Source organism: Cibotium barometz, chromosome 5 (assembly GCF_041138505.1).
Source record: "Cibotium barometz isolate CiBa-2024 chromosome 5, ASM4113850v1, whole genome shotgun sequence".
NCBI classification, from domain to species: domain Eukaryota; kingdom Viridiplantae; phylum Streptophyta; class Polypodiopsida; order Cyatheales; family Cibotiaceae; genus Cibotium; species Cibotium barometz.
In genome coordinates, this window is record NC_141050.1 from 23,487,422 (window position 1) to 23,514,097 (window position 26,676).

Genomic DNA, 26,676 nt, shown 5'->3' on the forward strand with positions numbered 1-26,676 from the left:
GGGGGCGTTGGCGGGCAGGAGCAAGGAGGGCGCAGGCAGGAGGGGGGCACAGGCGAGAGCAGGGGGCATCGAAGGGAAAGAGAGGGGGCTGGCAAAGGGGGGGTGCAGGCGGTGGAGCTAGGGAAAGGGGAGGGGGGGGGGTGGGGGCGCCGGCAGTGACGCAGAGCAGGAAGGGGGGGGGGAGCTTCACTTTTCTTGTGTTGCTACCACTGGGCACAGCTCGTGAGCAGTGCCTTTGTGTGCAGGAGCCCCCTACTGCAGTTGAACCCACCGCTCACTGTGAGATGACATTTAGGAGATTATATCTAACTAAACTGGTGAATAGCATAGCATTGCATTTTTATCATTACTTCAGATGCCCATCTGCCTCTTGCCAGGAAGAGGAGGTTTAGAGCTTAAATCAACTGAAACTGAGGTAAAACATAGCATGGTGATACATTTTTTAGTACCGTGCACCTACAGTATGTGCCCATCTGCCTCTTGCCAGGTAGATGATGTTAGGGACCATTAATGGAGCCTAAATTAACTAAAATTGTGGTTAATCATTGCATGGTAATGTACTCTCAGGGTCATGCATCTGCATTTTCTCAGATTCCCATCTTCATCTTGCCAAGAAGATGATGCTTAGGTGTCATTCATAGAGCTCAAAATTAACTAATACGATGGTTAATCATAGCATGGTGTTGGGAGATGAACCTACGGAAGGGCCAGGTTGGAAAAGATGCAAGGAAAGATGCATGGTTTGTCCTGGTGCTTCAAGTTTAGCAAGAGGGAATGTCACGTGCACGCCTTAATCCGGTGCCATGTAGACATGATTATTCCTTGCAGCCGCCTAAAGGGCAAAGTTACAGGCCATATATGGGTAGTTTGGAGTAGTTTTGACAGCCCTATAGGTGCCTAGGATATGCACCAAATGATTGGGACAATTATTGAGGCACAATATGGATACATTTTATGACATTTTGTGATGGACCTTTATGGCCTGAAAGAGGCTTGCTGACCTGAATACAACTTGCTATCAAAATCCCTATATAAAGGCAGGTCAAGGGTCATTTGTAGGCATTCAGAGATAGAGGATGCAAAGCCAAGACCAAGGGCATGCAGCCACGTCGTCTATCAGCCAAGTACACCTCCATATCAACATTCTCCATTAACGCACAAAGGAGGACAATAAGCATTTAGTTTATGCATAGCATGCAAAAGTTCAAAAGAAAGAGATCGCAAGCTCGTAGCGCGGATCTGAGCTCTCCCCCCCTCCTGCGTTTTTCCAGTTGCCTGCGCCTTTCCCCTATTGCTATCACCTGCGCCCCCCCCATCTCTTCCCCTTTTCGCTGCCTGTGCACCCCCCCTCCAGCCCCCGCATTGCGCCCCCCCCCCCCCCCCCTCCCCGCCGGACCCCTTCCCGTGTCTCTCCCTTCCCTCCTCCATAGCCTCTCCTCCAATTTTTTCGACCCCTCCATCTTCTACAGGCAGCTCTCTCAGTTCTTGGGGTTTTCTCCATTCGGTGAGTCTCGGCATTTTCTAGTCTTCACCCTCAGGAGGAATCCATGGCAGCCGCTCCATTAACCACGACCGAGGCCGCTGTTACTTGCTTATCCTTCTCTGAAGTGGACCTTCAGCTCCTCGCTATGACTGTTGCATCATTAGAGGCCTCCACTCTGGTATGCAAGATTGTCGGTAGCTGCTGAGTGTGCGGACAACTCAGAGATCTTTTGGAGGCGAGCCTCATTGGTGGGCTTGCAAAGATCATTTACATTCATCCTCTAGGGCGTGGCTCTATTAGGTTGAGTTCGACTCGCCAACGGCATCAGATCGAGTCATGTAGCTGAGCCCGTTGCATTGCATACGGCCTCGGCCTTTTTTGCACACTGAGTGCACGGACAACTCAGAGATCTTTTGCAGGCAAGCCCCATTGGTGGGCTTGCAAAGATCATAGACATTCATCCTCTGGCCATGAATATTCTGGTGAAAAAGCGTAGCCATTCATATTCGCCATCTCTGTAGCCATCACCTGTAATCCGTGCAGGTGTGTCCGCACCCCCTGGAGGGGACGAGAAGGGATTTCTCGGAGCAACCCTCCCTGAGATCATCATCAACAGGTTTCATTTCTGCCTATTCATTGATCATCCATCGAGAATTGGGCCAAGGATAAGGTTGACCTAAAATGGTTCCTAGAACAATATAAGGACATCGATCAAGCGTGGCTACTATTAGGTTTAGTTCAACTCGCCAACGGCATCAGATCGAGTCATGCAGCTGATCTCTGTTGTACTGTGTATGGCCCAGGCCTTCTTTGCACAATGGCAGCATGGCTTCGACTCCGTGTCCAACTCACTAGCTGGCGTCTCGGGCTTCCTAGTGACAGTCTACTTCTCAGGCCTCTAGAAGGAATACCTTCCTCTTTTCCGAGTGATCAGTGGAGCCATTGGGAGAGTGATGGAATCCCCCCCCCCACTGCGCTGCCTCGTCTCTCGCACGGGCAGCCGGGATTTCATCCCTTCACATTTGTATTGCCTCGCCAGAGAGTGCCTCGTATCATATTTATCCCATGCCTTTGGTGTGACCCCATCATTTAGCGAGTGGAGTACTCGGGCCTTTCAGGCCAATGTTTCATTTGTAGGAAGATGGGCCACCTCGCCAGACCTTGTGAAGAAAACAATATTTTTCCCAGCCCTAAAAAGGGAATTTTTTTTGGGTATTTTATATTTTATTTGGGGTTTTTTGTCTTGGCTGCTGGCCTACACCTTTTAGGGTGACTGACCAGCCCCCCCCTTCAGTATATATAGCCTTGCCTATCTTTTATCATCCATGTACCACTTCATTGTTATATCCGGTACCATCTGGCCACTACCCGGGACAGCAGCCCACCCTCTACTACAGGCCACCGTGGGACAGCAGCCCTCTCTGCTATCATCTGCTGGGCGCCTACATCAGGGCTGACCTCAGCGTTTCATCATCAGGTGTACATCAGCGTTTACTTCAGCACACCATCAGGCTTACCTCAGCGTTTATAATCTGAGCTCACATCAGCCTTAGATCAAGCGTATATCGGCGCTTACATCAAGCTTACTTCTGCACTGTTATCTGCGTTTCACATCAGCATAGATCAGCGCCTAACTCAGCACTTCATCTGCGTTTTACATCAGCAGACATCAGCGTTTTCATCAGGGCTTATATGAGCGTTTATAACAGCCTTACATCAGCACATACATCAGGGCTCACATCAGTGCTTACATCAGCATATCTTCTGCGTTTTCCCACAGCCCATGGGACAGCAGTCCCCCCTACTATACATAGAGCATATCAGCGTTTTTGCCTCAGCTCTCACCATCGGGACAGCAGCCCACTTTGCTACATTGGGACGGCAGCACACTCTCTGCTTCAGGTACGCAGCACCCGTGTCACTAGAGCTTGCACCACTCAGGACAGCAGCCCTCTCTGCTCCTCACCACTTCAGCACCCTTGTCATCAGAGCCTGCACCCTTCAAGTCTTGCAGCACTTTGTCATCAGAGCTTGCTCCACTACCACCACTCGGGACAGCAGCCCTCTCTGCTCTTCATCTACCACCACTCGGGACAGCAGCCCTCTCTGCTCTTCATCTACCACCTCAGGTACAGCAACACCCTTGTCATCAGAGCCTGCATCACCTTATCTTCCGTTGCCACTATCACCTCGGAGTGCCTCTGCTTCCACCGACGCAAGGCCTTCGACATCGACAACCTCTCGGAGTGCCTCACATTGACGCAAGCCTTCGTCACCGACCGTGCTTCAACTCCGACATCATCTCTGCTTCTGCACTGGTCTTTCTACTCAGAGTCACCTCACACTTGAGAGGGCTCTTAGTTGAATTTGCAGCAATGTGATGAGCTATGGTGGAAATGCAAGAATCAACATGATTAGCAAGTGATTAGAAAGTGATTAAGGCAAGAGTACACCCAGTAAAGGTAGGAATGAGCCTGTGATTTGGGCTTCTCCAACCAACACCTCTTCATCGACTTGAACCAGTTTTATTTGGTTTTTTTCACTCCCTTGTGGAGAAATTTGGCCTGTCAGGCCCGTGACACTTGTACCAATATAAATACTCCAAGAAATACAAAAAGTATTGAGGGAGGGGGCCGGCCCTTTCCGGCCCCAGTGCTGGTGTCATTTATATTTTCAGTATTTGTGTTGTTGATGTTTGTTTCCATTGTTTAATAACAATTAAATTAAGTGTTCTAAATATGTGTATATTGTCTTCCGATCTGTAGGCCTCCTGTAGGGAGCGGTCACATGCTACCCTTGATTCTCTCATTCGGTAGATTCTTCTCACCTTTTCACTGCTACCCACTCAATTACAGACTCCCTTTTACAATCTCTAGCTAAGGGCTTGTTCCCACACACACCCATTCACTTGCATATTTCAACACCTCGCCTCAAGTGAATAATTCTAGCACACCTGGACCATATACCAAGTTTCCCTCTTAGCCCACGACCAGTGCCTCAAGTTCCTAACTCATAGTCCTTGACCCTCTCTCTCTATGTGTCCAAGGCTACTATAAGTGCTCGTAACTTTGACTAAAGTGCTCACACATACATCTACCACAGGCCTATATCATCAGTGGCTCAGAGGTGGTTTTACTCTATTGAGGTAGGTTACATTGGGTTGTGGGGTTTCTCTTCGTCTCTGAGAAGATATTCTGACTTCTCTACCTTAGGAGTCTCCATGAAGTTTGCCGATGCCGATCCTTCTTGATTTGGTTTACTGTAGCAATCTCTAGCCATGTGTCCTGGCTTCCCACAGTTGTGGCAAGTGAAGATCCTTGTTCCCTCATGTGGGGCCTCCTCAGGTATAGAGTGCTTTCTCCTCTCTTATTGTTGGGTCCAATCCTTTCTTCTCTTTGATCCTTGTTCTCTTACTCTAGTAGAGCTCATTTCTATCTCATGCAACTTCAAATCTGGTACATTCTTTAAGGTTGCCACAATGTTCTTATGTTCTCCCTTGTGCACACTCTTTAGAAGCAGTGCTAGTGCCTCGTCATCTTCTACTTTCTTCCCAATGGCTGCAAGTTGTTGTTTGATGCTTTTGTATTTGTTCAAGTGTGTGGTTAGAGGTTCACTTTTCTTCATGTTAAGTTTGTAGAATTGCATTAGCGGATTTATTAATTTTATCATTTAAACTAAGTGCAATGAGTCCTAATGCTTTCTCATTTCTGCTCTTCCACTTATTCTTCCCATTCTCCTCTGGACATTCATTCTCTTCCCTCAACTAGCCCTAGCTCCCACAGATTTTTCCTCATGAGCAAATACATGGTTTTTGTTTGCCATGTATGGAATTACTCCCCGTTGAATTTAACTACTTCTTGTGCAATGCTCATGATGATGTGAAGGGGGTCTTACCTCTTGATCCAATTCAAGATTCAAGGGCAGTGTCTACCCTTTTACAACTCCCAATTTGGTATTTAATGATGATTACAACAAGTTACAAGCATGAATACACCAAAACTTGCATAAAGGGTGTGAAGCATAATGAAGAAGGGTGAGCATTAATGCTAAAAAGATGAACCTTTGGAAATGATGCTAGCTCATGAGGTCCTAAAAAAGATCTCAGCATGTAAAACAAACCATAATTAGCCAAAAAATGGATGGATTAGTGTTAAACCACTCTTGTTTAAAAGACTTGGAGCATTTGGCTATGGAGGCTTGAGAACCTTGTATGAGAAAAAAGATCATAGGAGATGATTGGAGCCGAGTTAAGGCAAATCCTTTGAGATCTCATTAGAAATGGCGATAGCACAGCTATTTGTACATGTAATGCTACCGATTGATGGCGACACTTGCAAATATGATTGTACGACCTGAAAACACATGAATTGGAAGAAAGCTTCTTCCTAGCGGGCTGTGAGTGTATTTGCACTTGAGGGCTGCATCAGATGGTCGCCCTGAGCTGAGTAAAATGCCCCTTAAGGATTTGGGCAATGGCTGAGTGGATAGGGAGCATTGACCGCTTCTTCAGAGGGCTGTGCAAGTAGACTATGGTGAAATGAAGGGCAATAGTGATTAAATCACTAAATGATGGATTAACACATTAATGATAGACTAAAGCAAGGATGGGCATGGATCTTAAGCTCTGATACCACGTTGAATTTGCAGTCATGTGATGAGCTATGGTGAATCAAATGCAAGAATCAACATGATTAGCAAGTGATTAAGGCAAGATTAGTGCACAATTAATCTAATAGTATAATGTAGGCATGGACACTTAAAAACCAGCAAATTCTCATTAGGCCAATGCCTCAATTTATAGCTTTTATATCCACAAGGTGCCAAGCACCTAATCCCCACTGATTTCTCCTTGATTTGTGCACCTCTCCTACATCTGGGGACAACTTTTCCTAGAAACTTTCCACACCGCTATATTCACTCATGCTACCCTTGATTTTCTCATTCAGTAGATTCTTCTCACCTTTTCACTGCTACCCACTCAATTATAGACTCCCTTTTACAATCTCTACTAAGGGCTTCTTCCGGCACACACCCATTCACTTGCATATTTCAACATCTTGTACATATTTGCACTCACCATTATATATATATTCACTCACATATTTCATGCTGTGTGGGTTTTTCTCTGATCTCTTTGAATATCTAGTCCTTTCGTCTTTTGCCCTCACATGGTATTAGGCTATCGTGAGCAAAGAGTTGAAGACCTCGAGAGTACACAACATGGATCGTTTTGCCCGCACTCCCGAAGGACCAATTCTTCTCACCAGAAGATGCCTCTCCAAACTCTGATCTGGACCACACAGGGAATGGGACTCCTTACTCGGTGGAGAGTCCTGTTCAAGATCCTTCTTTGGGAGACGATCAACCCATGTACATCCACTCATCCTCTCCACCTTTGCCATCACGATGGCCCTCTCTGACTTTATCAGATTTTGTTTCCAGAGGGGGATACATTCCTTCTGACATTGTGTTTGTGTGTGACCCTGGCATCCATCATCTTCTCTCATGGTCCCCTTTTTGGCCTGAGAGGGGGTGTGAAGGAAACAATAGGCCCTAAAAAGGGTTTTTTTTTGGGTATTTTATATTTTATTTGGGGTTTTTTGTCTTGGCTGCTGGCCTACACCTTTTAGGGTGACCGACCAGCGACACCCCGCCCCGCCCCCCCCCCCAAGTATATATAGCCTTTGCCTATCTTTTATCATCCATGTACCACTTCATTGTTATATCCAATACCATCTGGCCACTACCCGGGACAGCAGCCCTCTCTGCTATCATCTGCTGGGCACCTACATCAGGCTGACCTCAGCGCTTCATCATCAGGTGTACATCAGCGTTTACTTCAGCACACATCAGGCTTACCTCAGTGTTTATCATCTGAGCTCACATCAGCCTTAGGTCAGGCGTATATCGGCGCTTACATCAGGCTTACTTCTGCACTGTTATCTGCATTTTACATCAGTTTAGATCAGTGCCTAACTCAGCACTTCATCTGCGTTTTACATCAGCAGACATCAGCGTTTTCATCAGGGCTTATATCAGCGTTTATATCAGCCTTACATCAGGGCTCACATCAGTGCTTACATCAGCATATCTTCTACGTTTTGCCACAGCCCATGGGACAGCAGTCCCCTCTGCTATACATAGAGCATATCAGCGTTTTTGCCTCAGCTCTCACCATCGGGACAGCAGCCCACTCTCTGCTTCAGGTACGCAACACCCGTGTCACCAGAGCTTGCACCACTTGGGACGGCAGCCCTCTCTCCTCACCACTTCAGGTATGTAGCACCCTTGTCATCAGAGCTTGCTCCACCACCACCACTCGGGACGGCAGCCCTGTCTGATCTTCATCTACCACCTTAGGTACAATAGCACCCTTGTCATCAGAGCTTGCATCACCTCATCTTCCACTGCTACTATCACCTCGGAGTGCCTCTGCTTCCACCGACGCGAGCCTTAGACGCTGACCACCTCTCAGAGTGCTTTGCCTCATATCGACGCGAGCCTTCGTCACCGACCGTGCTTCAGCACTGACATCATCTTTGCTTCTGCACTGGTCTTTCTACTCAGAGTCACCTCACACCTGAGGGCTCTTGTACATATTTGCACTCACCATTATATATATATATATATATATATATATATATATATTCACTCACATATTTCATGCTGTATGGTTTTGCTCTCATCTCTCGTGAATCTAGTCCTTCGTCCTTTTGCCCTCACAGAGCTTGCCCTCGGCGTAAAATCCAGAAGATCGCCTCTGGTCCCCCCCCCCCCCCCCCCCCCCGGTCCCCGTTCTGATCTTCAGTAGGTGTGATAGAGAGAGAGGCAGGCTCTCAAGCGGCTCTGATCGTGGATGACCCTGCTACCAGAGGGTGGCAGACAATTGGCCTGCGCTCGGCTGTCAGCTGACTACCAGAGCTGAGTGCCGCCACTGCACACGCCAGGTTGGTAGAGTTTATCACGTCAGGATTCAGTTATGTCAGAGAACCATTTCGAGCATTTATCACAGCACCCACCCGTCGACGTTGGGCCCCTCCAGTCACGGAGAGGGTCCCTCCGACTCCTGTGGTTTGGCAGCCGTTTCCCCACTGGGATTCCTCCTCCGGCTCTCAGCTTCTAGTGAGGCTAGCTAGCCCCATTGAACCCCCGTTGAGCCACTCCCACCAGCCTCCCTCTCCGATGGATCACTCCCAGCCGCTCCCTTCTCCTTCCTCTCCAGCTCCCCACCCCCACCGCCCTTTCCTCGCCTCCGACTCTTCTCGCTGCAATCCCCTTTGCCCCGTCCTCTTCCGTTGAGCCCGCACTCCCCCCTCCCTCCGCCTATCGACAGCACTCTCGCCGCCCTCCTCCAACAGCACCTGACCCAGAGTTGAGGCAACCGGCAAGCTCTGTTCGCCACTTGATCCATAGATTCTCGGAGCCAGTAGAAATGACCATCGTCGCTTCCCTGATGAGGGATCTCCAGCCAGAGTCCCCAGGTGGGCCCCCAGGATCTTGGGGTTGCCTGTGGATTTCAGTTTCTTCCGATGTCTTCCGGTGGAAGGGACAGATCTTTTTGAGGAGACAGTAGCGCCCATTCGGATATGTGGGGTGTTAGACCTTCTACGCTAGCGAGTGGTACGATGATCTTCTCTTTTCCTTTGAGTGCAGCCCCGGAGTTGGAGTGGGACTTGGAGTTGGTGGCTACCGCCATCCCGGGGCAGGAAGTTAAGCTCACACCATCTTCACGATCTTCGCATCACCATCTTCACCATCTTCGCATCACCGATGTGCTCCCTCGGCGAATGCTATCTATCAACATAAAATTGTGCTCTATCTTGATCACTCCTAATAGAATCTCTAGCTTTGGCTAACATCTCTTGCATATTTGCCAAGAAATCCCTAGCCGCATCATTTTGAATACCCTAGCTATCAGAGATCTAGGTTGGTATCCGTACATCAACATAAACGGATTGTAACCAGTGGCGGCATGCTTAGCACTATAAGCACTAATATGGGCAAACTCAACCATCATGATGTACCTCTCCCAGTCTAATGACTTCTTGGAGACGTATGTACGAAGCATAACCTCCAAAACCTGATTCACCCTCTGTGTCTATCTGTCGGACTTGTTGAAATATGCAAGTGAATGGGTGTGTATGGGAACGAACCCTTAGCTAGAGATTGTAAAAGGGAGGAAAAGGTGCCCCCAGATGTAGGGGAGGTGGCACAAATCAAGGAGAAATCAGTGGGGAGTGGGTGCTTGGCATCTTGTGGATGTAAAAGCTATAAATTAAGGCATTGGCCTAATGAGAATGTGTTGGTATTTGATCACCCATGCCTACTCTATTGCATTGAGTGAATTGTTCACTAATCACTTTGGTAATTACTTGCTAATCACATGCTTAATCATGTCTTGCCCCATGTTTGATTCACCATAGCCCACTCTTGCTTGCATTTCTAACATGGTATCGGAGCCTAGGTCTAGGGTTAGGTCCACATTAGCATAGTGATGAGATTAGGCATGGTTTTAGTAATTCTTGTAAATAGGATGTGGACCTGCAGTTGGTGGAGGAGCTCCCTCTCCCTTCACACCCATCCTTTCCCCAAGCCCTTCTAGAGGAGCCACCTAGACCCATCGCTCCTCACGCAGCTCAGAGGCTTTGGCGAAATTTGGCACAGATCGACAACGGCAGCGAAATTAGCAGGCGGCAAAAAATTTGAGGGAAAAGCTCCATATGACGAGCTTGCTTCGAATTTGTGTAATTCCAATTAGACGTGGGGGTTTTCAAGTGTGCTCTACAAGCTGGTGAAGACAGCTTTCGATTTCATCAAGCCTACAGTGAGATCTAGCATTGTGCACAGTCAGGGAAGTGTGTTAATCACTTGATTAATCCTTCATTAATGCTTCAATATTGATGTTTGTGGACTCAAAACATATTTAGACACATTTATCTACTACTATCTTGAAGCATTTTGAGATTAGATTTGTGCAAGTGGATCAATTGAAGACTCCAAGTGGAGACAATTTTTTGCACAATGAACAGTGAATTAGAATCATCTCGGCAAATTGCTTAATTAATTCACCTAATCAAGGTGTTAATTAGGCATTGGTGGATCTAATCCAACATTGGGAAGGTGCTACGCAAGTCTATATGTTCAATTTGAATTTTCAATCACAATAACTACCCTAATTAATCCCTCCAAATCAGTGTATTCTCTGCACACACAAACAGTGAACTAGTACACCTAGTCTTCTGAGTATCATTAGTGGTCAAAACTTGTTGTAAAAGGGTAGACATTGTCCTTGAATCTTGAATTGGATCAAGAGGTAAGACCCCCTTCACATCATCATGAGCATTTCACAAGAAGTAGCTAAGTTCAACGGGGAGCAATTCCACACAAGGCAAACAAAAACCATGTATTTGCTCATGAGGAAGAACCTATGGGGGCTAGTTGAGGGAAGAGATGAATGTCCAGAGGAGGATGGGAAGGATGAGTGGAAGAGCAAAAATGAGAAAGCATTAGGACTCATTGCACTTAGTCTAAATGATGAAATCATTCACCACATTTCAGGGATAAAAAGGGCTAAAGAAGCATAGGATGAACTTAACAAATTATTTGGCACTCAAGCAAAGAATTCAAAGATAAATCTACTAATGCTATTTTACAAACTTGACATGAGGAAAGTGAACCTCTAACCACACACTTGAACAAATACAAAAGCATCAAACAACAACATGCAGCCATTGGGAAGAAAGTAGAAGATGACGAGGCTTTAGCAGTGCTTCTAAAGAGTGTGGATAAGGGAGAGTATGAGAACATTGTGGCAACCTTAAAGAATGTGCCGGATTTGAAGTTGCATGAGATAGAAGGAGCTCTACTAGAGCAAGAGAACAAGGTCAAAGAGAAGAAAGGAAATGTAACCCACCCCAATAGAGTAAAACCACCTCTGAGCCACCGATGATATAGGTCATGTGGTAGATGTATGTGTGAGCACTTTAGTCAAAGTTACGGGCACTTGTAGTAGCCTTGGACAAATAGAGAAAGAGTGTCAAGGACTATGAGTTAGGGACTTGAGGTAATGGTCGCGGGCTACCAAGTAAGAGGGAAACTTGGTATAGGGTCCAGGTGTGCTAGAATTATTCACTTGAGGGGAGGTGTTGAAATATGCAAGTGAATGGGTGTGTGCGGGAACAAGCCCTTAGCTAGAGATTGTAAAAGGGAATCTGTAATTGAGTGGGTAGCAATGAAAAGGTGAGAAGAATCTACTAGATGAGAGAATCAAGGGTAGCATGAGTGAATATAGGGGTCTGGAAAGATTCTAAGAAAAGGTGTCCCCAGATGTAGGGAAGGTGGCACAAATCAAGGAGAAATCAGTGGGGAGTGGGTGGTGCTTGGCACCTTGTGGATGTAAAAGCTATAAATTGAGGCATTGGCCTAATGAGAATGTGTTGGTATTTGATCACCCATGCCTACTCTATTACATTGAGTGAATTGTTTTCTCTAATCACTTAGTAATTACTTGCTAACCACATGCTTAATCATGTCTTGCCCCATGTTTGATCCACCATGGCCCACTCTTGCTTGCACTTCTAACAGGACTTAGGGTGATAAGAGGAATTGAAACTCAGCTTGGTCTCCAATTTCTAGAAGACTAAATACCCATCAAAAGTGCACCGCACAACTGACTACTAAATAATAACCCAAGGCATCAAATATATAGTAATAATTGCTGCTTAAATAGCTAACTTGCTATAGATAGCTAGTAGCCTAGTTTATTAACTTTGAACCTTAGCTTACCATATCTGTTTGCTATTTCTGTGAGGGACTCCTCCACAGGCATAACAAGATTAGAGAAACCAAATAAAAGTGGTGTAAGCAAGCTCACCACCCAACTGTATGTTCGCATCCGCAAACCTCTCCCCAAGCCAGGGGCTAAGGTTCCATTCCCATGGGTCCATGCCAGTCAACCCTAGCGTCCCATACCACAAATGCCTTTCCACAGGGGCCCTCGACAAGACTACCCATGTCCAATATGTTCATGGTAGGAGTAAGCCACTTGGTCGACGTCCAGACCACAATGAATGAATAATAACCCAAGACTCACTTATATAGTGCTTATTGCTGCTATAAATAAAAGTCCAATGATAAATAGCCAATAACCTTGGTTTTATTAAGTCCTGAATCCGCCTACTTTCCCTAATTCCAGGGCACCCCTAACCCTGTTGGATTAGTTTAACCCCAAGGGCTAGTGCTAGGTACGTAACATTCCTCCCCACGTAGGACATTTCCACTCTTGGAAATAATGGAGGAGAAACTAGCTACTTGCATCAATTGTCTCCAAAATTTGGTTTATACCTATCTATGAAACCACATAGCCACATATCAAGGAACCAACTCAACTGAACCTGTTGTTCCTCTTACAATGACCGTGGAAACAAGACAGAAAAAACAAAACCGTTCTAGGTCCTTGAAGAACATACACCATCCTTCAATCTCCTCATGGAATTGGAATCTAAAATCGCCGAGAGAACTATCTGCTAGCTGCAACATCATACCCATCCTTTTCAGGATCTGGTAAATCCTCGTACCTAGGGGATATCATACCTCCCTCTCAAAGACTCCAACTGTCAAGCACCACAACTATGTCTCCTTCAAGCTACCAAAGTTTGAGGGAACATAGGTTTTAACCCTACTCCTACCAAACATATTCTAGCTGAGCCATATGCACAAAGCATAACCTCCAAAACGTGATCCCACCCTCTCCATCTACCCATTGGACTGAGGATGATCAGAAAAACACAAGTTCGTCGAATCTCCAGATGACCTGTTGTAGGAGCATCACGACAAACATAAGGAATTCATCTCCTAATCCCAGCACAATCCAGCACACAGACTCTATCATCTCGGAACAACAACCGGTTCTGAATGTAGTATTGGCTACCTTCCACTCTAGTAGGTGGAATGATCCTTGAGTCCTGATCTAAATCAATGGATCTACCCACCTGGACCTGTGCCAATACCGAATGAAATGCCCATTGGCCCGATATAGCCCTCTCAAGGAATCATGTAAGTCAGCACAAAACTGAGTAAAATATTCACCCACCCACACAAAACTGGGTAAAACATTCACCCACCCAATCCTAGCAACCCCATGTACACATGGCATGTAAATATGCCGTGCGTGCGTGCGTGCATGCATGCACATATGCATGCCTAATAGGAGAATAAAGTGAGTGGCCCACTTTCAGGATTGATGTGAATGTTCATAATTAGGTGGTCTAAAGTATCAAGGACTCCTGCAAAACAGGTCCCCATGGCTGGTAGACATGGTTGGTGACTTTGCATGTCTATAGGGAGAGAAATCTTTGGAAAGCTTGTGTAAACTACTGTATGATCTGTGCAGACTGCAGAGGCTAATGAAACCGGCCTCTGATAGAAACCAAAGTGCGGTAGACTAGCAGTCACCCGTCCACTTGTAGTCTAGATGTGAAAACAAAACAGATTGGAGCTAGAGTGCCCAAATCTGAAAACAAAGCGACACCTGTTGGCCCCAAAGCTTGGCGCCCCTTGCGGTATTTCTTTATTCAATTATAATAATATGAATGGCTGAGTACAACAAAAATCAGCCAAGAGTTTACACCTGTATGTCCAATCTGACGGCCCACAATACCTCTTAGCACAAAGGATCTATGCACACATATCTGTGTTTCACAATAACACACTGTGCCTCCCTCTGATCAGCCAAGATCACTAAGCAGGGCAGCCATGAGCATCTACCTCGGGATACGTGCCAGGAGTTGTACTTGCAAACGCAGCCTGCAGCCAGCACCTGTGCTCGCCTGAATCTGCGTAGCCAGATCTGTCCAGCACCTGTCCAGCGCCGCCTGTAGCAGTACTTGTTGTACCTGACTGTCCGTACATTGTACGGCAGTCATACAGTGCTGTACCTGCTGTTGTACCTGTTGGTACAGCCTGTCCAGAACCTGTGCGCAGCAGAGATTCTTGCAACAACTCCTATGCGCAGCCAGCAACAGAAGAGAAGACCTGCAGCCTGTCCGTACAAGGCTGTACGGCTGGTTTGCACAGAGAAAACAGCAGCAAAACAGTCTTCAACAGCCGCCGCCTCCTTCTCAGCTTTTCCATGCTTGAGAACATGCGCATCAATCCTCCACGACTCCTTTTCCCAAAAGCTAGAGAGAGGGGGAGGAGAGAGAAGCACTCACTCCAAAAGTGGAGTGGCCTCCTCCCCATAAAAATCCTAGGGCCCCAAAACTTTAAAAGTTCCCTAGGGCCACTAAGGCCTAGGGGCAACTTTAATAAACATTAAAGTTTAATGTTCTAGTTCCCCCCTTCACACCTAAGGATGTCCACACATCTATAACTCTGTCCGGGCACCCCCCATGTGAATCATTCAATATTCTGACTCTGCAACCACCATGCCCACACTTGTATTGTTCCATTTTCACAGGGCCATGACATACCCCCCTCTTGAAAAATGGCAAGCGTCCTCGATTGCATTCTGGTGATGCATCAAAATATCCAAAGTGAAATATACAATATGGCAAGATCAGCGTCCCAATCTCTCTAAGCCATACACATGTATCAGCATTCACTGCAAACCAATGGCATAGTAATAGTCCAAGTTGTATACCACTGTGAACCATACATATCCACAAAATCTCATGTGACTAGTACACATATATCATAGAAGTCCCATAAACAGATGTACTGTCAGCCTCAATACCTTCGGGTGAGATAAAATCTGCACCAAGCGACCTCTAGATGTCATCTGAGCCTGTCTGTATCAAGGGAGTGGAGGTGCTACCCCCCTCTTGAGCATCAGGTAATGCTCCAGACCCATGCTCTGCTGAACCTGAATGAGCCACAATAAGAGTCGGCTCTAACTCAAAGGCATCGAGATAAAGCTGCAAAACCTGAGGTGAATCTGTTAAGTCACCTTCCTCCATCCACTTCGCATCCATCGGTGAATAGTTCTTGAACTTCACAAGATAGCGACGGGAAACTTTACCTCGTACCTTCCTTTCTTTATGTGCCAGTATCTGCTCTGGAATCAGAACCTCATCAAGTTCCTCAACTTCCGGCTGACCCTCATCTGATACATCCTCAGGCACATCCCCACGGAAAGGTCTAAGAAGACTCACGTGAAAAGCATTGTGAATCCTCCAATGATCTGGTAACTTCAAACGATAGGTTACCTCACCAATCTTTTCCAAAACCTGAAAAGGCCCATAATATCGCATGCTCAATTTAGGGAATAAGCGCTCTTTACCCTTCATCTTCTTGAGTCTAGCCTTTTCAAAGCGCAAAAGAACCCAATCACCCAATGCAAACTGTAAATCACGACTGTGACGGTCTGCGGCTTTCTTTTGCTTCTGCTGAGTTTTCTGGAGGGCCAACTTAACTCTCCGATAAGCTTCATCCAAGCTCTCCACATACTGATCAGCCTCAAAGATCTTATCCTTTGTATGCAAAATGGGTGGTACCTTCTTCCCTCCTTCCACAATCTCAAAAGGTGCCTTGCCTGTCGAGGTATGTACAGTGTTGTTATATGCAAACTCCACCAAAGGAAGATACTTTTCCCATTGTTGCTTGTGCTCTGACACATAACACTTAAGAAGATCCAACACTGTAGAGTTAGCCTCTTCTGACTGACCATCTGTCTGTGGATGAAATGACGATGAAAACTTGAGAGTTGTACCCATGTTGTCCAACAACCCTCTCCAGAACAAACTCGTCATCCGTGGATCACGGTCACTAATGATAGACGTAGGCAAGCCATGATACTTGAAGATGTTCGCCATGAACAACTTCACCATATGATCCACTTTGATCGTCTTACGCACGGGAATGAAATGTGCCTGCTTACTGAACCTGCATATAATAGTCCAGATGCCATCATTTCCCGTTTGTGTCCGTGGAAGATCAAATACAAAATCCATGGCAATGCTCTCCCAAGGTCTATCTGGAATAGGTAAAGGCTGTAATAACCCTGGTGTCTTCTGACGGTCAAACTTTACCTTCTGACATACGATGCATTGCCTCACCAAGGCATCAACATCTCTTCTCAAGGTTGACCAATAAAAGAAAGTCTCCACTGCTTGGACCGTGGCGTCAATACCGCTATGACCTGCATACGGTGGAGCATGACTTTCAATCATAACCTTGAGTCGCAATGGCCTGGTAACACACAGTCTGCCATGCATCAATAAAAACCCATCTCTGAGAGTATAGTGCTCATGCCGCTGACCCTCAGACATCTGATCATACAACCTTTCAAAATCCTCATCATGGGCATACTGCTCTTTCATTTCATCAAGCTCATGATGATAAGCAAGTGAAACTGCAGAGACCTGTGGCTTGCGTGACAAAGCATCTGCCACTACATTCTTTTTGCCTTCCACATGCACAATCTGGAAGTGAAACATTGACAAAAAGTTTGCCCAATGCATATGCTTCTCTGAAAGCTTAGTCTGCGTGAGGAAATAACGCAAGGTCTGATGATCTGTCTGCACAGTGAAATCAGCCCCAAGCAAGTAGTGTTTCCATGTAGAAAGAGCGTGAATTACAGCCAACATCTCTTTCTCATAAACCTGTAAATGCTTCTTGGCATCTTGCAATATTCTACTCTCATAAGCTGTCACATGTCCCTCTTGCATGAGAACTGCACCAATGCTACTTCCACATGCATCACACTGGACAACAAAAGCCTTTTGGAGGTCCGGTAACACCAATACTGGGTCCGAAGTAAGCTTTTCTTTGAGCTTTTTGAATGCTGTAATTTCCCGATCAGCCCATCTAAACGGAGTTGCTTTCTTCGTCAAAGCATGAAGAGGCGAAGCAATTTCAGCAAAGTGCCGTATGTACCACCTGTAATAAGAACACAATCCTAGAAAACTACGTACATCATGCACGGTCCTCAAAGCTGGCCAATTAAGTATTGCTTCCACCTTTGCTGGATCCATACGGACTCCATGCGCAGACACAATATGCCCCAAGAAATGTATCTCTTGCAAAAAGAACTCACTCTTCTTGCCATTAACAACCAACCTATGGTTTCTGAGTTCTGCAAACACAATGGCCAAATGCCTTCTATGCTCTTCCTCAGTTCGTGAATGCACAATCATATCATCAAAGAATGTGCCCACAAACTCTCTATGAGGCCTGAAAATCCTGTCCATCATTCTGTTAAATGTGGCAGGCGCATTTGTCAAACCAAAGGGCATAACCAAGAACTCGTACAACCCAAACGTGGTTCGGAATGCTGTCTTATGCACATCCTCGGGTCTAATGCGTATCTGATGATACCCGCTTTTCAAGTCAATACGACTAAAAACTGTGGAGCCCTGTAAGCGGTCCAATATGTCATCGATCCTCGGTATGGGGAATCGATTCTTGATGGTATTCTTGTTCAGCGCCCTGTAATCAATACACATGGGCCAAGAACCATCCTTCTTCTGCACTAAGAGCACAGGTGAGCAAAAGGGTGATGAGCTAGGCTGTATCAACCCTTTATTCAAAAGCTCCTGCACCTGACTCATAATCTCTTCCTGTTGGGCTGCACTAACACGGTACGGCGGTCTATTCGGTGGGGTACTACGAGGAATCAGATCTATGACATGATCTTCTGGCCTCTCAGGAGGTAATTCTCCTGGCAATGACTCGGAAAAACAATCTTGAAACCCACTTAAGAAATCAGTCCTGTCCTTATCTAACATTGACAAATTAGACTTAGACTCATCATTCTGTGCATCCTTTACATAAATCAAGTACGCGGAAAGATGCTTTTTCATTACTGATGAAATCGCCGAAGCGGATACAATAGGAACAGATTCTCCTTTGAGTTTTACATCCAATACATGCTCTTTCCCTCTATGAGTCAGAGTGATTTTCCTATTGTAAGTATCCACCACCGCATGTACCCTGTGGCACCATGGCATACCCAACAAAACATCACAGCCATCCAAAGGCATGATGAAGAACTCTTCGCTGTCCACATAACCCTGCAAATGAAGCCGAAGCTTCCCAATAATAGGAGTAACGGGTTCCTGCATACCCTGGACAAGCCATATTAGCCTCATGTAACGGCCCCATCTCCTCTGCGCGAATCCCCAATCGGCCAGCCAAATCTGGTGAAATGAAGTTGGCTCTAGCACCTGTGTCAAAGAAGATCAAGGCATTCTGATCTCTCACTTTGCCCCATGCCCTGCACAACTCTGTAGCTTCACCACCTGGCTGTTCCCCCACAAGATCAGGAACTAAGCCTGCAGAAGGTTTTTGTTTCTTTGGCTTGGGCTCTCCTTTATTGTCAGAGTCCTTTTGGGACTTTCTTTTGGGACAATTGAATGACATATGCCCCTCTTCAGTACAGTAAAAACACTTTTGAGCATCTCTCAAAGCCCGTCTTTCCTCAGAAGTCCTCTTGGGCATTGGCAACTTCTTATACTTTGTCTCTGAAGACCCTTTAGCATCACGAGAAGCATGCCCAAATTTTTCAGCTTTCTTGCCCAATTTCTTACTGCCTTTAAATCCAAATGAACCACCTGTGAGTAACGCATTAGCTGTCATAGCATTTTCAATCATCTGTGACATGTTCGTTACTCTTGTCTTTATACAATAATCTCGTACCTCTTTGGGCAGCCCACAACAATACTTCTCTACCTGCTCAGATAATGGCACGGCACGGTAAGAAGTCACTGGGAGTAAAGCTTCCCAAAACTTCTTGTTATAATCCTCCAAACTATCACACTTTGAAGCATTCAATTTGTGCCATGCGGTCAGAACATCCACCTCAAATGTAGATGTGAGCCATACGGAAGAGAAAACCTGTTTAAATTGGACCCATGTAGTGGGTGCTATGCCCTGCAAAAGAAGAGTAGACCACCACTGCAAAGTATTGCCCTTGAGAAAAGTGGCAGCTTTCCTCACCTTAGAGGACTCTGTGTAATTTCCACCAGAAAAAGCAGCATCAAACTGCTGTAAAAAGGTAAGTGCTTTAAGTTTATCCTTGGCCCCACTGAATGTGTCAAACTTCACTGCAGCTCCCCCTTCCTTGTAATCCTTCGCCTTTCCCATAGGCGTTAGATTATCATATGGAAGTGGTTTCGCAAGATTGCTGGCCCCAACATTCATACCCATCATTGGGTCAACATTTCCCATTCCCACACCAGGCATACCATACATTCCAGCCATGTTTCCAAACATTCCATTATGCATACCTGGCTGCATACCACCAAACATATTGCCTTGCATCCCAGGTTGCATGCTTCCAAACATATTTCCAGCCATACCGGACTGCATACCACCATACATATTCCCCTGCATACCAGGCTGAAAATTGGCTCCAAAAGGCCCGTACATACCCATGCCTCCCTGAGGATAACCCCCAGTCATGGATTGGAACACCGAACCACCACCAAAATAACCTGGATGCATATTCTGCTGAGGAATAGGTGGCTGTCCATAGAAGGAACTCTGAGAGTTTGCACCATAAACATGCTGCATATTCGGAAACTGGCCAAAGGATGGTTCCTGTGGGATGGCACCACTATGACCCTGTGGAAGATTCTTTGAACGAACCTTCTTCTTCTTTTTCTCGGGCTCTGTGCGGGGCTCTGTGCGAGATCTCATAAATTCAGCAAATCTCTCACTCTGTGTGAGCTGCATAAAAGTATCCATAACACTAGCCAAGCGATCTTTGAACCGAGCATCATCATCCTCTTTACCATGCACATCTTCTGGCTGTGTTACATCCTCATAAGGCTCAACATCTGCAGCCTGTTCTCTTGCAAAAATATCCTCAGATACATCTCTCTCAGGAGAAGTCTCTTGCTCTTCTTCTTCATGATAGAAGTACTCATCCTCTGTATCAGACATGTTTGCTGAATTTTTCAGCGATGGCTTTCTTCAAAGCAACCACGAGCTCACCCCCTTCAGAAAGTTGATGATTGGTCCCGGGGACGGAACCTTGAAACCGGCCTCTGATAGAAACCATATTGCAGTAGACTAGCAGTCACCCGTCCACTTGTAGTCTAGATGTGAAAACAAAATAGATTGGAGCTAGAGTGCCCAAATCTGAAAACAAAGCGACACCTGTTGGCCCCAAAGCTTGGCGCCCCTTGCGGTATTTCTTTATTCAATTATAATAATATGAATGGCCGAGTACAACAAAAATCAGCCAAGAGTTTACACCTGTATGTCCAATCTGACGGCCCACAATACCTCTTAGCACAGAGGATCTATGCACACAGATCTGTGTTTCACAATAACACACTGTGCCTCCCTCTGATCAGCCAAGATCACTAAGCAGGGCAGCCATGAGCATACATCTGGCATAACTCAAGTACATGATCCAACATCTCAGCTCATACATACATATGCTGTCCAAACTCTGTCTCAACCCTTGTCAATGTGCCATACCCCTCCTCTCACAAGGGGCCAGATAACTCATATCTGCAACAGACATCAAGCAGTAGAAAGAGAGATAGATGAACAGAAGCGGAGCTTACCAAATTCAGCTCGTGAATTAGCACTGAAGGAAGCGACGGTACCAATCTGTACTTGCAGGCACTTGTTTCCACAACCCTGCTTCACACGCATGCACGTACTTGTCTGTACCCTCCTCCTTGTGTTCACTTCTATGCTGTCTTTGAATGTACAGATCTGAAAAACAGCCCCGTACCCGTCTGTACTACCTCGGGATACGTGTCAGGAGTTGTACTTGCAAACGCAGCTTGCAGCCAGCACCTGTGCTCGCCTGAATCTGTGCAGCCAGATCTGTCCAGCACCTGTCCAGCGCCGCCTGCAGCAGTACTTGCTGTACCTGACTGTCCGTACACTGTACGGCAGTCGTACAATGCTGTACCTGCTGTTGTACCTGTTGGTACAGCCTGTCCAGAACCTGTGCGCAGCAGAGATTCTTGCAACAACTCCTATGCGCAGCCAGCAACAGAAGAGAAGACCTGCAGCCTGTCCGTACAAGGCTGTTACGGCTGGTTTGCACAGAGAAAACAGCAGCAAAACAGTCTTCAGCAGCCGCCGCCTCCTCCTCAGCTTTTCCACGCTTGAGAACATGCGCATCAATCCTCCACGACTCCTTTTCCCAAAAGCTAGAGAGAGGGGGAGGAGAGAGAAGCACTCACTCCAAAAGTGGAGTGGCCTCCTCCCCATAAAAATCCTAGGGCCCCAAAACTTTAAAAGTTCCCTAGGGCCACTAAGGCCTAGGGGCAACTTTAATAAACATTAAAGTTTAATGTTCTAGTTCCCCCCTTCACACCTAAGGATGTCCACACATCTATAACTCTGTCCGGGCACCCCCATGTGAATCATTCAATATTCTGACTCTACAACCACCATGCCCACACTTGTACTGTTCCATTTTCATAGGGCCATGACACTAAACAAAAGAGGATGTGTGCTCCTGTATCCTATGTCCATGGGGGTGCGCGCGCGCGCGTGTGTGTGTCTGTGTGTGTGTGTGTGTGTGTGAGAGAGAGAGAGAGAGAGAGATATATTACCAAAAAAATGTGTGTGTGTGTGAGAGAGAGAGAGAGAGAGAGAAACTTCGGTTCACTTACTGCAGGCCACAGCAAGAGGAGAGGAGGGTATGACTCTCGTTTTCGTGTGTTGCAATGTGAATTGCAGTCATCGCTCTGGAGGGACTGAAAAATTACTACATCGAGATGGAGAGTTAAGGAAAATTTTGCTAGCAAATATCTGTGATCTCAGTGGAATGTAAAAATATGAAGTGAAATAGTACCAGTTTCATGTTTATAATAATAATATTGCATGTATGTTGGGATGCCTATCAAGGAATGTATGATGGTTCTGTGGCCGGTAACCTGAAGTGTGGAATGTCTGATATCGACACAAAACTGTGTAATTTTGCGGAATATATATTCTGTCAGCTATTTAACTTTCGTGGGAAGTAGAATGGCTTTCGTGTTGTATTGAGGTCTTTTACCAATCTCTCTGTTTGGTGGGGTAATGATTGGTTTTGCAACAATTTGTATCGTGGTTTTGCACCCTTGCTCAAGGGGAGCAATTACTTGGCATCCACCAGTAAAATGCCAATGGCACATTTAGAAGTATCCCATTCCAACGTGATGCATGACAATATTGTTCCTTAAGAATTCTGTATGTTTCTGTGTAGTTGGTTAGTCATAAATTTAATTGTCATGATAATGGTCTTGGTTTGCAGTTATGCTCCCTAAAATGTGTCCTTAAGTTGGGTCCACATGTTGCTTTACTTGAACAAATGGTGCATATTTGGATGAAGTATTAAATCTCATGGAAACTTTGAAGTGCTGGCATTCAAAGTCTATGATCGTCCATATGACTATAAGGGCCTTGGACACATTCAGCCGGCTTGCTCTTGCTGTCAGATAGCCTTAACAATGGTGGATGGGGGACTGCTCAGCTCAAATGGACAGGCAATTTGAGTCTGTCCGTTAGGAAAATGTGTAAAGGCTCTGAGACCTCTTGCTTAATGTATAGTATACTCTCCCACTTTCCAAAAGCTCTTTGCTTAACACATTTATGTGATTTACCTAGATGTAATAACAGTCACCTAGATTTTAAAATCTACTGAATGATAAAGCTTGATATTATATTTTTGCATGAATATGAAGGAGCTTGTGATACTTCAGAATAATTACTTAATTCATAGAGTTCTTCGTGACTTTTAATCGTACCATGACACTGTTAGGATATGCTTTAATTGCCTTGCCTCATGAAACACATAATGGCTTTAAAACTACAGTTATAGTTGATATGTTCAATTCAATTTCCACCTAGTTTGCTGGGTGTATTCGAGTCCATATTATTTGGCGTGCTCTACCATTTCCACCTGAAGATGATGCTAATAAGATGGGATTTAAATTGGTAGTGTTATTCAATGCTTGGAGGATCAAGCAATCTACATCAACGAACTACAATGATCATGGAGGGAGAATTTGTACACCTATAGAAAGATCAGAGTAGAGAAGGAAGCTAATGTTCAAGGCAAAGTGTCATTCAAGCAAAACGTTGAGGAATTCTCTCTTTCCTAGAGAGAGAGATTTTTGTCATCTGGGGAATCTACATGTAAAACTCCACATGAGGCCCTACAGATGTGAAGCTATGATTTTCACCATTTAAAATAGCCTGACTACTCTGTAGACCTAAGCTTGACTGCTCTGTGGAATTGAAGAGCTATTGATGTTTGGTCTTGAATTTTCCTTGCATCCTTGCTCACCTTCACCTAGTATCTTTGTTTTCCAAGCTCTAATTAATCTTTTAGAGATTATAAGCATATCTAGAATGTAACTACATGTCCATTTTTCTAAGCATACATTAAATATATGATTACACATGGGAAGAACACGATTTTACTGATTACATTCAATGTTGTTTATATTTTGTGGCCACATTTGCACATAATCTTCCCCATAAAAAGTAGAGTCGCTTGGTAGGTGCAAGGACTAGGGAGTTACTGTAAGTAGTTATAGATTGCAAATGGCAAAGCCGAAGCAACTAATGTTGCTGAATATACGTTACAAAAGGCATGGCTACTTTTTGCAGCTAAGTTATACGTTGGCATTGTGATTCCCATAGTCAAGGAAAGCAAAAAGATGCTCCTCAGGCTCAAAATACAAGCTTGAGCTAGACGCGGATAAAGAGTTGGCTATCCAGCTGCTCTCCGCGCATTGCTCTTTGGCTTCTAAAGAGTCACCTAAGGAAGTAGTCCCATCAGAAGTGGTAGTAGGAGAGAAGAAATTATCTGGTAAAGATGAGTATGGATTGCCTCTCACAGGTAAGGTAAAACCATTGAAATGTAGCCCTTCCTCCATTTGATCCACTAAAGAAGTGAGTAAGGTGTTTTCTTTGATAAAGGGGTAGTCATCAGTATTGGTGAGCTCCTGTGTTGACGGCGAGCTTTTAAAAGAAATTGATTTCAAAGGTGAGGAGGAAAGGGGTAAGGTCCTTTGGTTCCTTATGTGATGTGATCCACATGTCTGCTCACACGTGTGCTTTCCAATGTATGTGATGTCAAGGACACACGTGCCATCATCACATCTTTGTACTTGCTTCATTGCCTGGCAACCGAAATCTACTTTGTGAGAGCACCGGTAGTAGCTTCTGCAAGATACAGTCTTAGATGATTAGTGAGGAATTAGCTTCTGCAAGGTGCAGTCTTAGATGATTAGTGAGGAATTAGCTTCTGCAAGATACAGTATTAGATGATTAGAGTGGAATTAGCTTCTGCAAGATACAGTCTTAGATGATTAGTGAGGAATTGGCTTCACATAATGTGGTGAAAGGCTAGAAGCTGAAGTAATACTTCAAGGGTGTGTCTATCACATATAGTATGCAAATGATACCTTGGGTGCCTTTTGCCCAGTATCATTTTCTGCCCATACTTGTGCCATGTATAGTGGTCATCAGAAGCCTCATTATCTTCATGCAGTCTTAAAGTCATCTTGGGAAGGCATCTCCTCCTGTTTAAATCAAGAAAACAAAGATAACCTTCACTTGGCTCATGAACACTGGATTTTTTTTGAAGTACCTAGACACGAGGAAGAGTTTATGAAGAAGATAATCTCCTTACTAAAGCTGATTAGCTTAGGTGATTCAAGTATAACCTTCATCTGGCTCATAAACACTGGTTATGTAAGTACCTAAACACTGATTAGCTTAGGTGATTCAAGTATAATCTAAAACACTTGAGATCAAACTCACCTTTTGTTTTTGCAATTAGTGAGATCTTTGGCATGGCTTGGGCAGTCAATTTTGTGTTTTTTGGTGATGGGACAACTGGGTTGCTTGGGGGGGTCATTTTGAGGCCATGCAGGAGAGCGCAAGAGCCGAACACCATCATTTAAGCTACTCATAATCTCACGCAAACGAGCAAGAAGCTTTTCATTAGAGTGTGGTTTCTCTGAGTCTAAAGCACATGCGAGCTCTTGATTAGAGTGTGGTTTCTCGGAGTCTAAAGCACAGGCGAGCTCTTGTTGGAGCTTGATGGCGAGCTCGAGGCCTCGCTGCACTGCGAGACGACCCTTTCCGAGGAGGGGGGTGGTCACTGTGAAGCAGTCCATTATGAGGTACACAGACAGAGGTGGCGTGGTAAAAAGCAGTTAGGGAGCCACTTCGCCGAGGCGCCCACAAAGATCTTTATACACGATTTGATTGTTGACTAGGTCTTTGCGTTTGTCCGCGTGGAGGGGCCCGGTAGTCGTTTTCACCAAACCGCGTGTGAACGCGTCCGACGCCCCATCCCATACGCCCAACTCCTCTCATCCTCTATTGATGCTGTTTCCACGCCCTCCCTCTCAATCCCAATACATAGACATGGACCTCTCCATGATCATGGTTGCTATAGATCCCCCCCCCTTTTTCGCGCACTCCCTATGTGTGTAAAAAGCACCTCATCATCAAATTCTTCAGATACAACACCCATGTCTTCTTCCACACCATTTTGGAAGAATAACCCATGGAAGAGTGCTTGACTCTCTCGACCTCAAGCCAACGCCAAAGCATTGAACAAAACACTCTCTCATCTTCGAATGCACCACTAATTTTCAAAGACTGATGTTGCACCTTTTACCTCTCTTGATGAGAACACACAGGTGTCGACGACGTTCCATCCAACCTCAAAAACCCCTTGTCAACTTGCAAACTCCCAAGCATCAAAGCTTTATGTCATAATTTATCAAGAGTTAACTTCTAGTACAATCATTAAAGAGTGAATTCTCCAAATTGAAAACCTTGACATGAAATTCATATTTTTACATTTGAGGTGAAGAATGGCACACCCATTAGCAAACCTAATATGGGTCCCAAATTTTTCCTTGCTATTAATTAATTAGTGAGAGAGTTAAGGTCTAAGGTGGATAGCTTTTATAAGGTCTAAGGTTTAATAGCAAGGAAACAAGTCCTTTGAAAACCTTAAGGAGGTTTGTTTAAAAAATAAAAAATAAAAGCGCGCCATCAAGGATTTGAGAGTTTTTTGGGGCGTTCGATTCGAGAGTTTTCCTCGTGCTCTTGTGTAGGAAGGACAAGGGTGGGTCTCTTTGTCTGTCAGGGTCGCGTGTAGGGTAAGAGGTCACTTGAAGTGCTAAAGAGTTTTTCTCTTGCTTGCATGTAGGAAGGACAAGTGTGGAACTCTCTGTCTCTTGGGGCTTGAAGCACTAGCAAGGGAGAGGTGA

General features: G+C 45.4%; 1 protein-coding gene and 1 long non-coding RNA gene across 3 annotated transcripts in view; one reads left to right on the forward strand and one right to left on the reverse strand.

Moving 5' to 3' along the window:
• LOC147638233 (uncharacterized) overlaps positions 1–22,415 on the forward strand; it is a 42,461-nt gene extending 20,046 nt beyond the window's left edge. The window contains exon 3 of the long non-coding RNA XR_015265828.1: positions 22,071–22,415. This is a non-coding gene — a long non-coding RNA (uncharacterized LOC147638233). The remainder of the gene's footprint in view (positions 1–22,070) is intronic.
• A 1,274-nt stretch (positions 22,416–23,689) lies between these two features.
• Positions 23,690–25,615, reverse strand: LOC147638234 (uncharacterized). 2 transcript variants are annotated; one of them, XM_086798136.1, is made up of 3 exons: positions 25,208–25,615; positions 24,850–24,966; positions 23,690–24,607 (listed from the first exon to the last, which is right to left on the reverse strand). In XM_086798136.1, exons 1-3 carry the CDS (start codon positions 25,564–25,566, stop codon positions 24,055–24,057), a joined length of 1,029 nt encoding a protein of 342 aa, XP_086654262.1. In that variant the 5' UTR covers positions 25,567–25,615; the 3' UTR covers positions 23,690–24,054. The 2 variants fall into 2 exon arrangements, with proteins under 2 accessions (XP_086654262.1, XP_086654263.1); XM_086798137.1 differs by lacking the exon at positions 24,850–24,966.
• Between the last annotated feature and the right edge of the window lie 1,061 nt (positions 25,616–26,676).

Bases quoted from the DNA above. Each gene is read 5' to 3' on its own strand.
- LOC147638234 (XM_086798136.1), bottom strand. From the start codon at position 25,566: ATGGACTGCTTCACAGTGACCACCCCCCTCCTCGGAAAGGGTCGTCTC. The intron at 24,967-25,207 runs GTGAGTTTGATC...TGATTTAAACAG, and splicing joins ACTAATTGCAAAAACAAAAG to GAGGAGATGCCTTCCCAAGA. The intron at 24,608-24,849 runs GTATCATTTGCA...TGTATCTTGCAG, and splicing joins CTGGGCAAAAGGCACCCAAG to AAGCTACTACCGGTGCTCTC.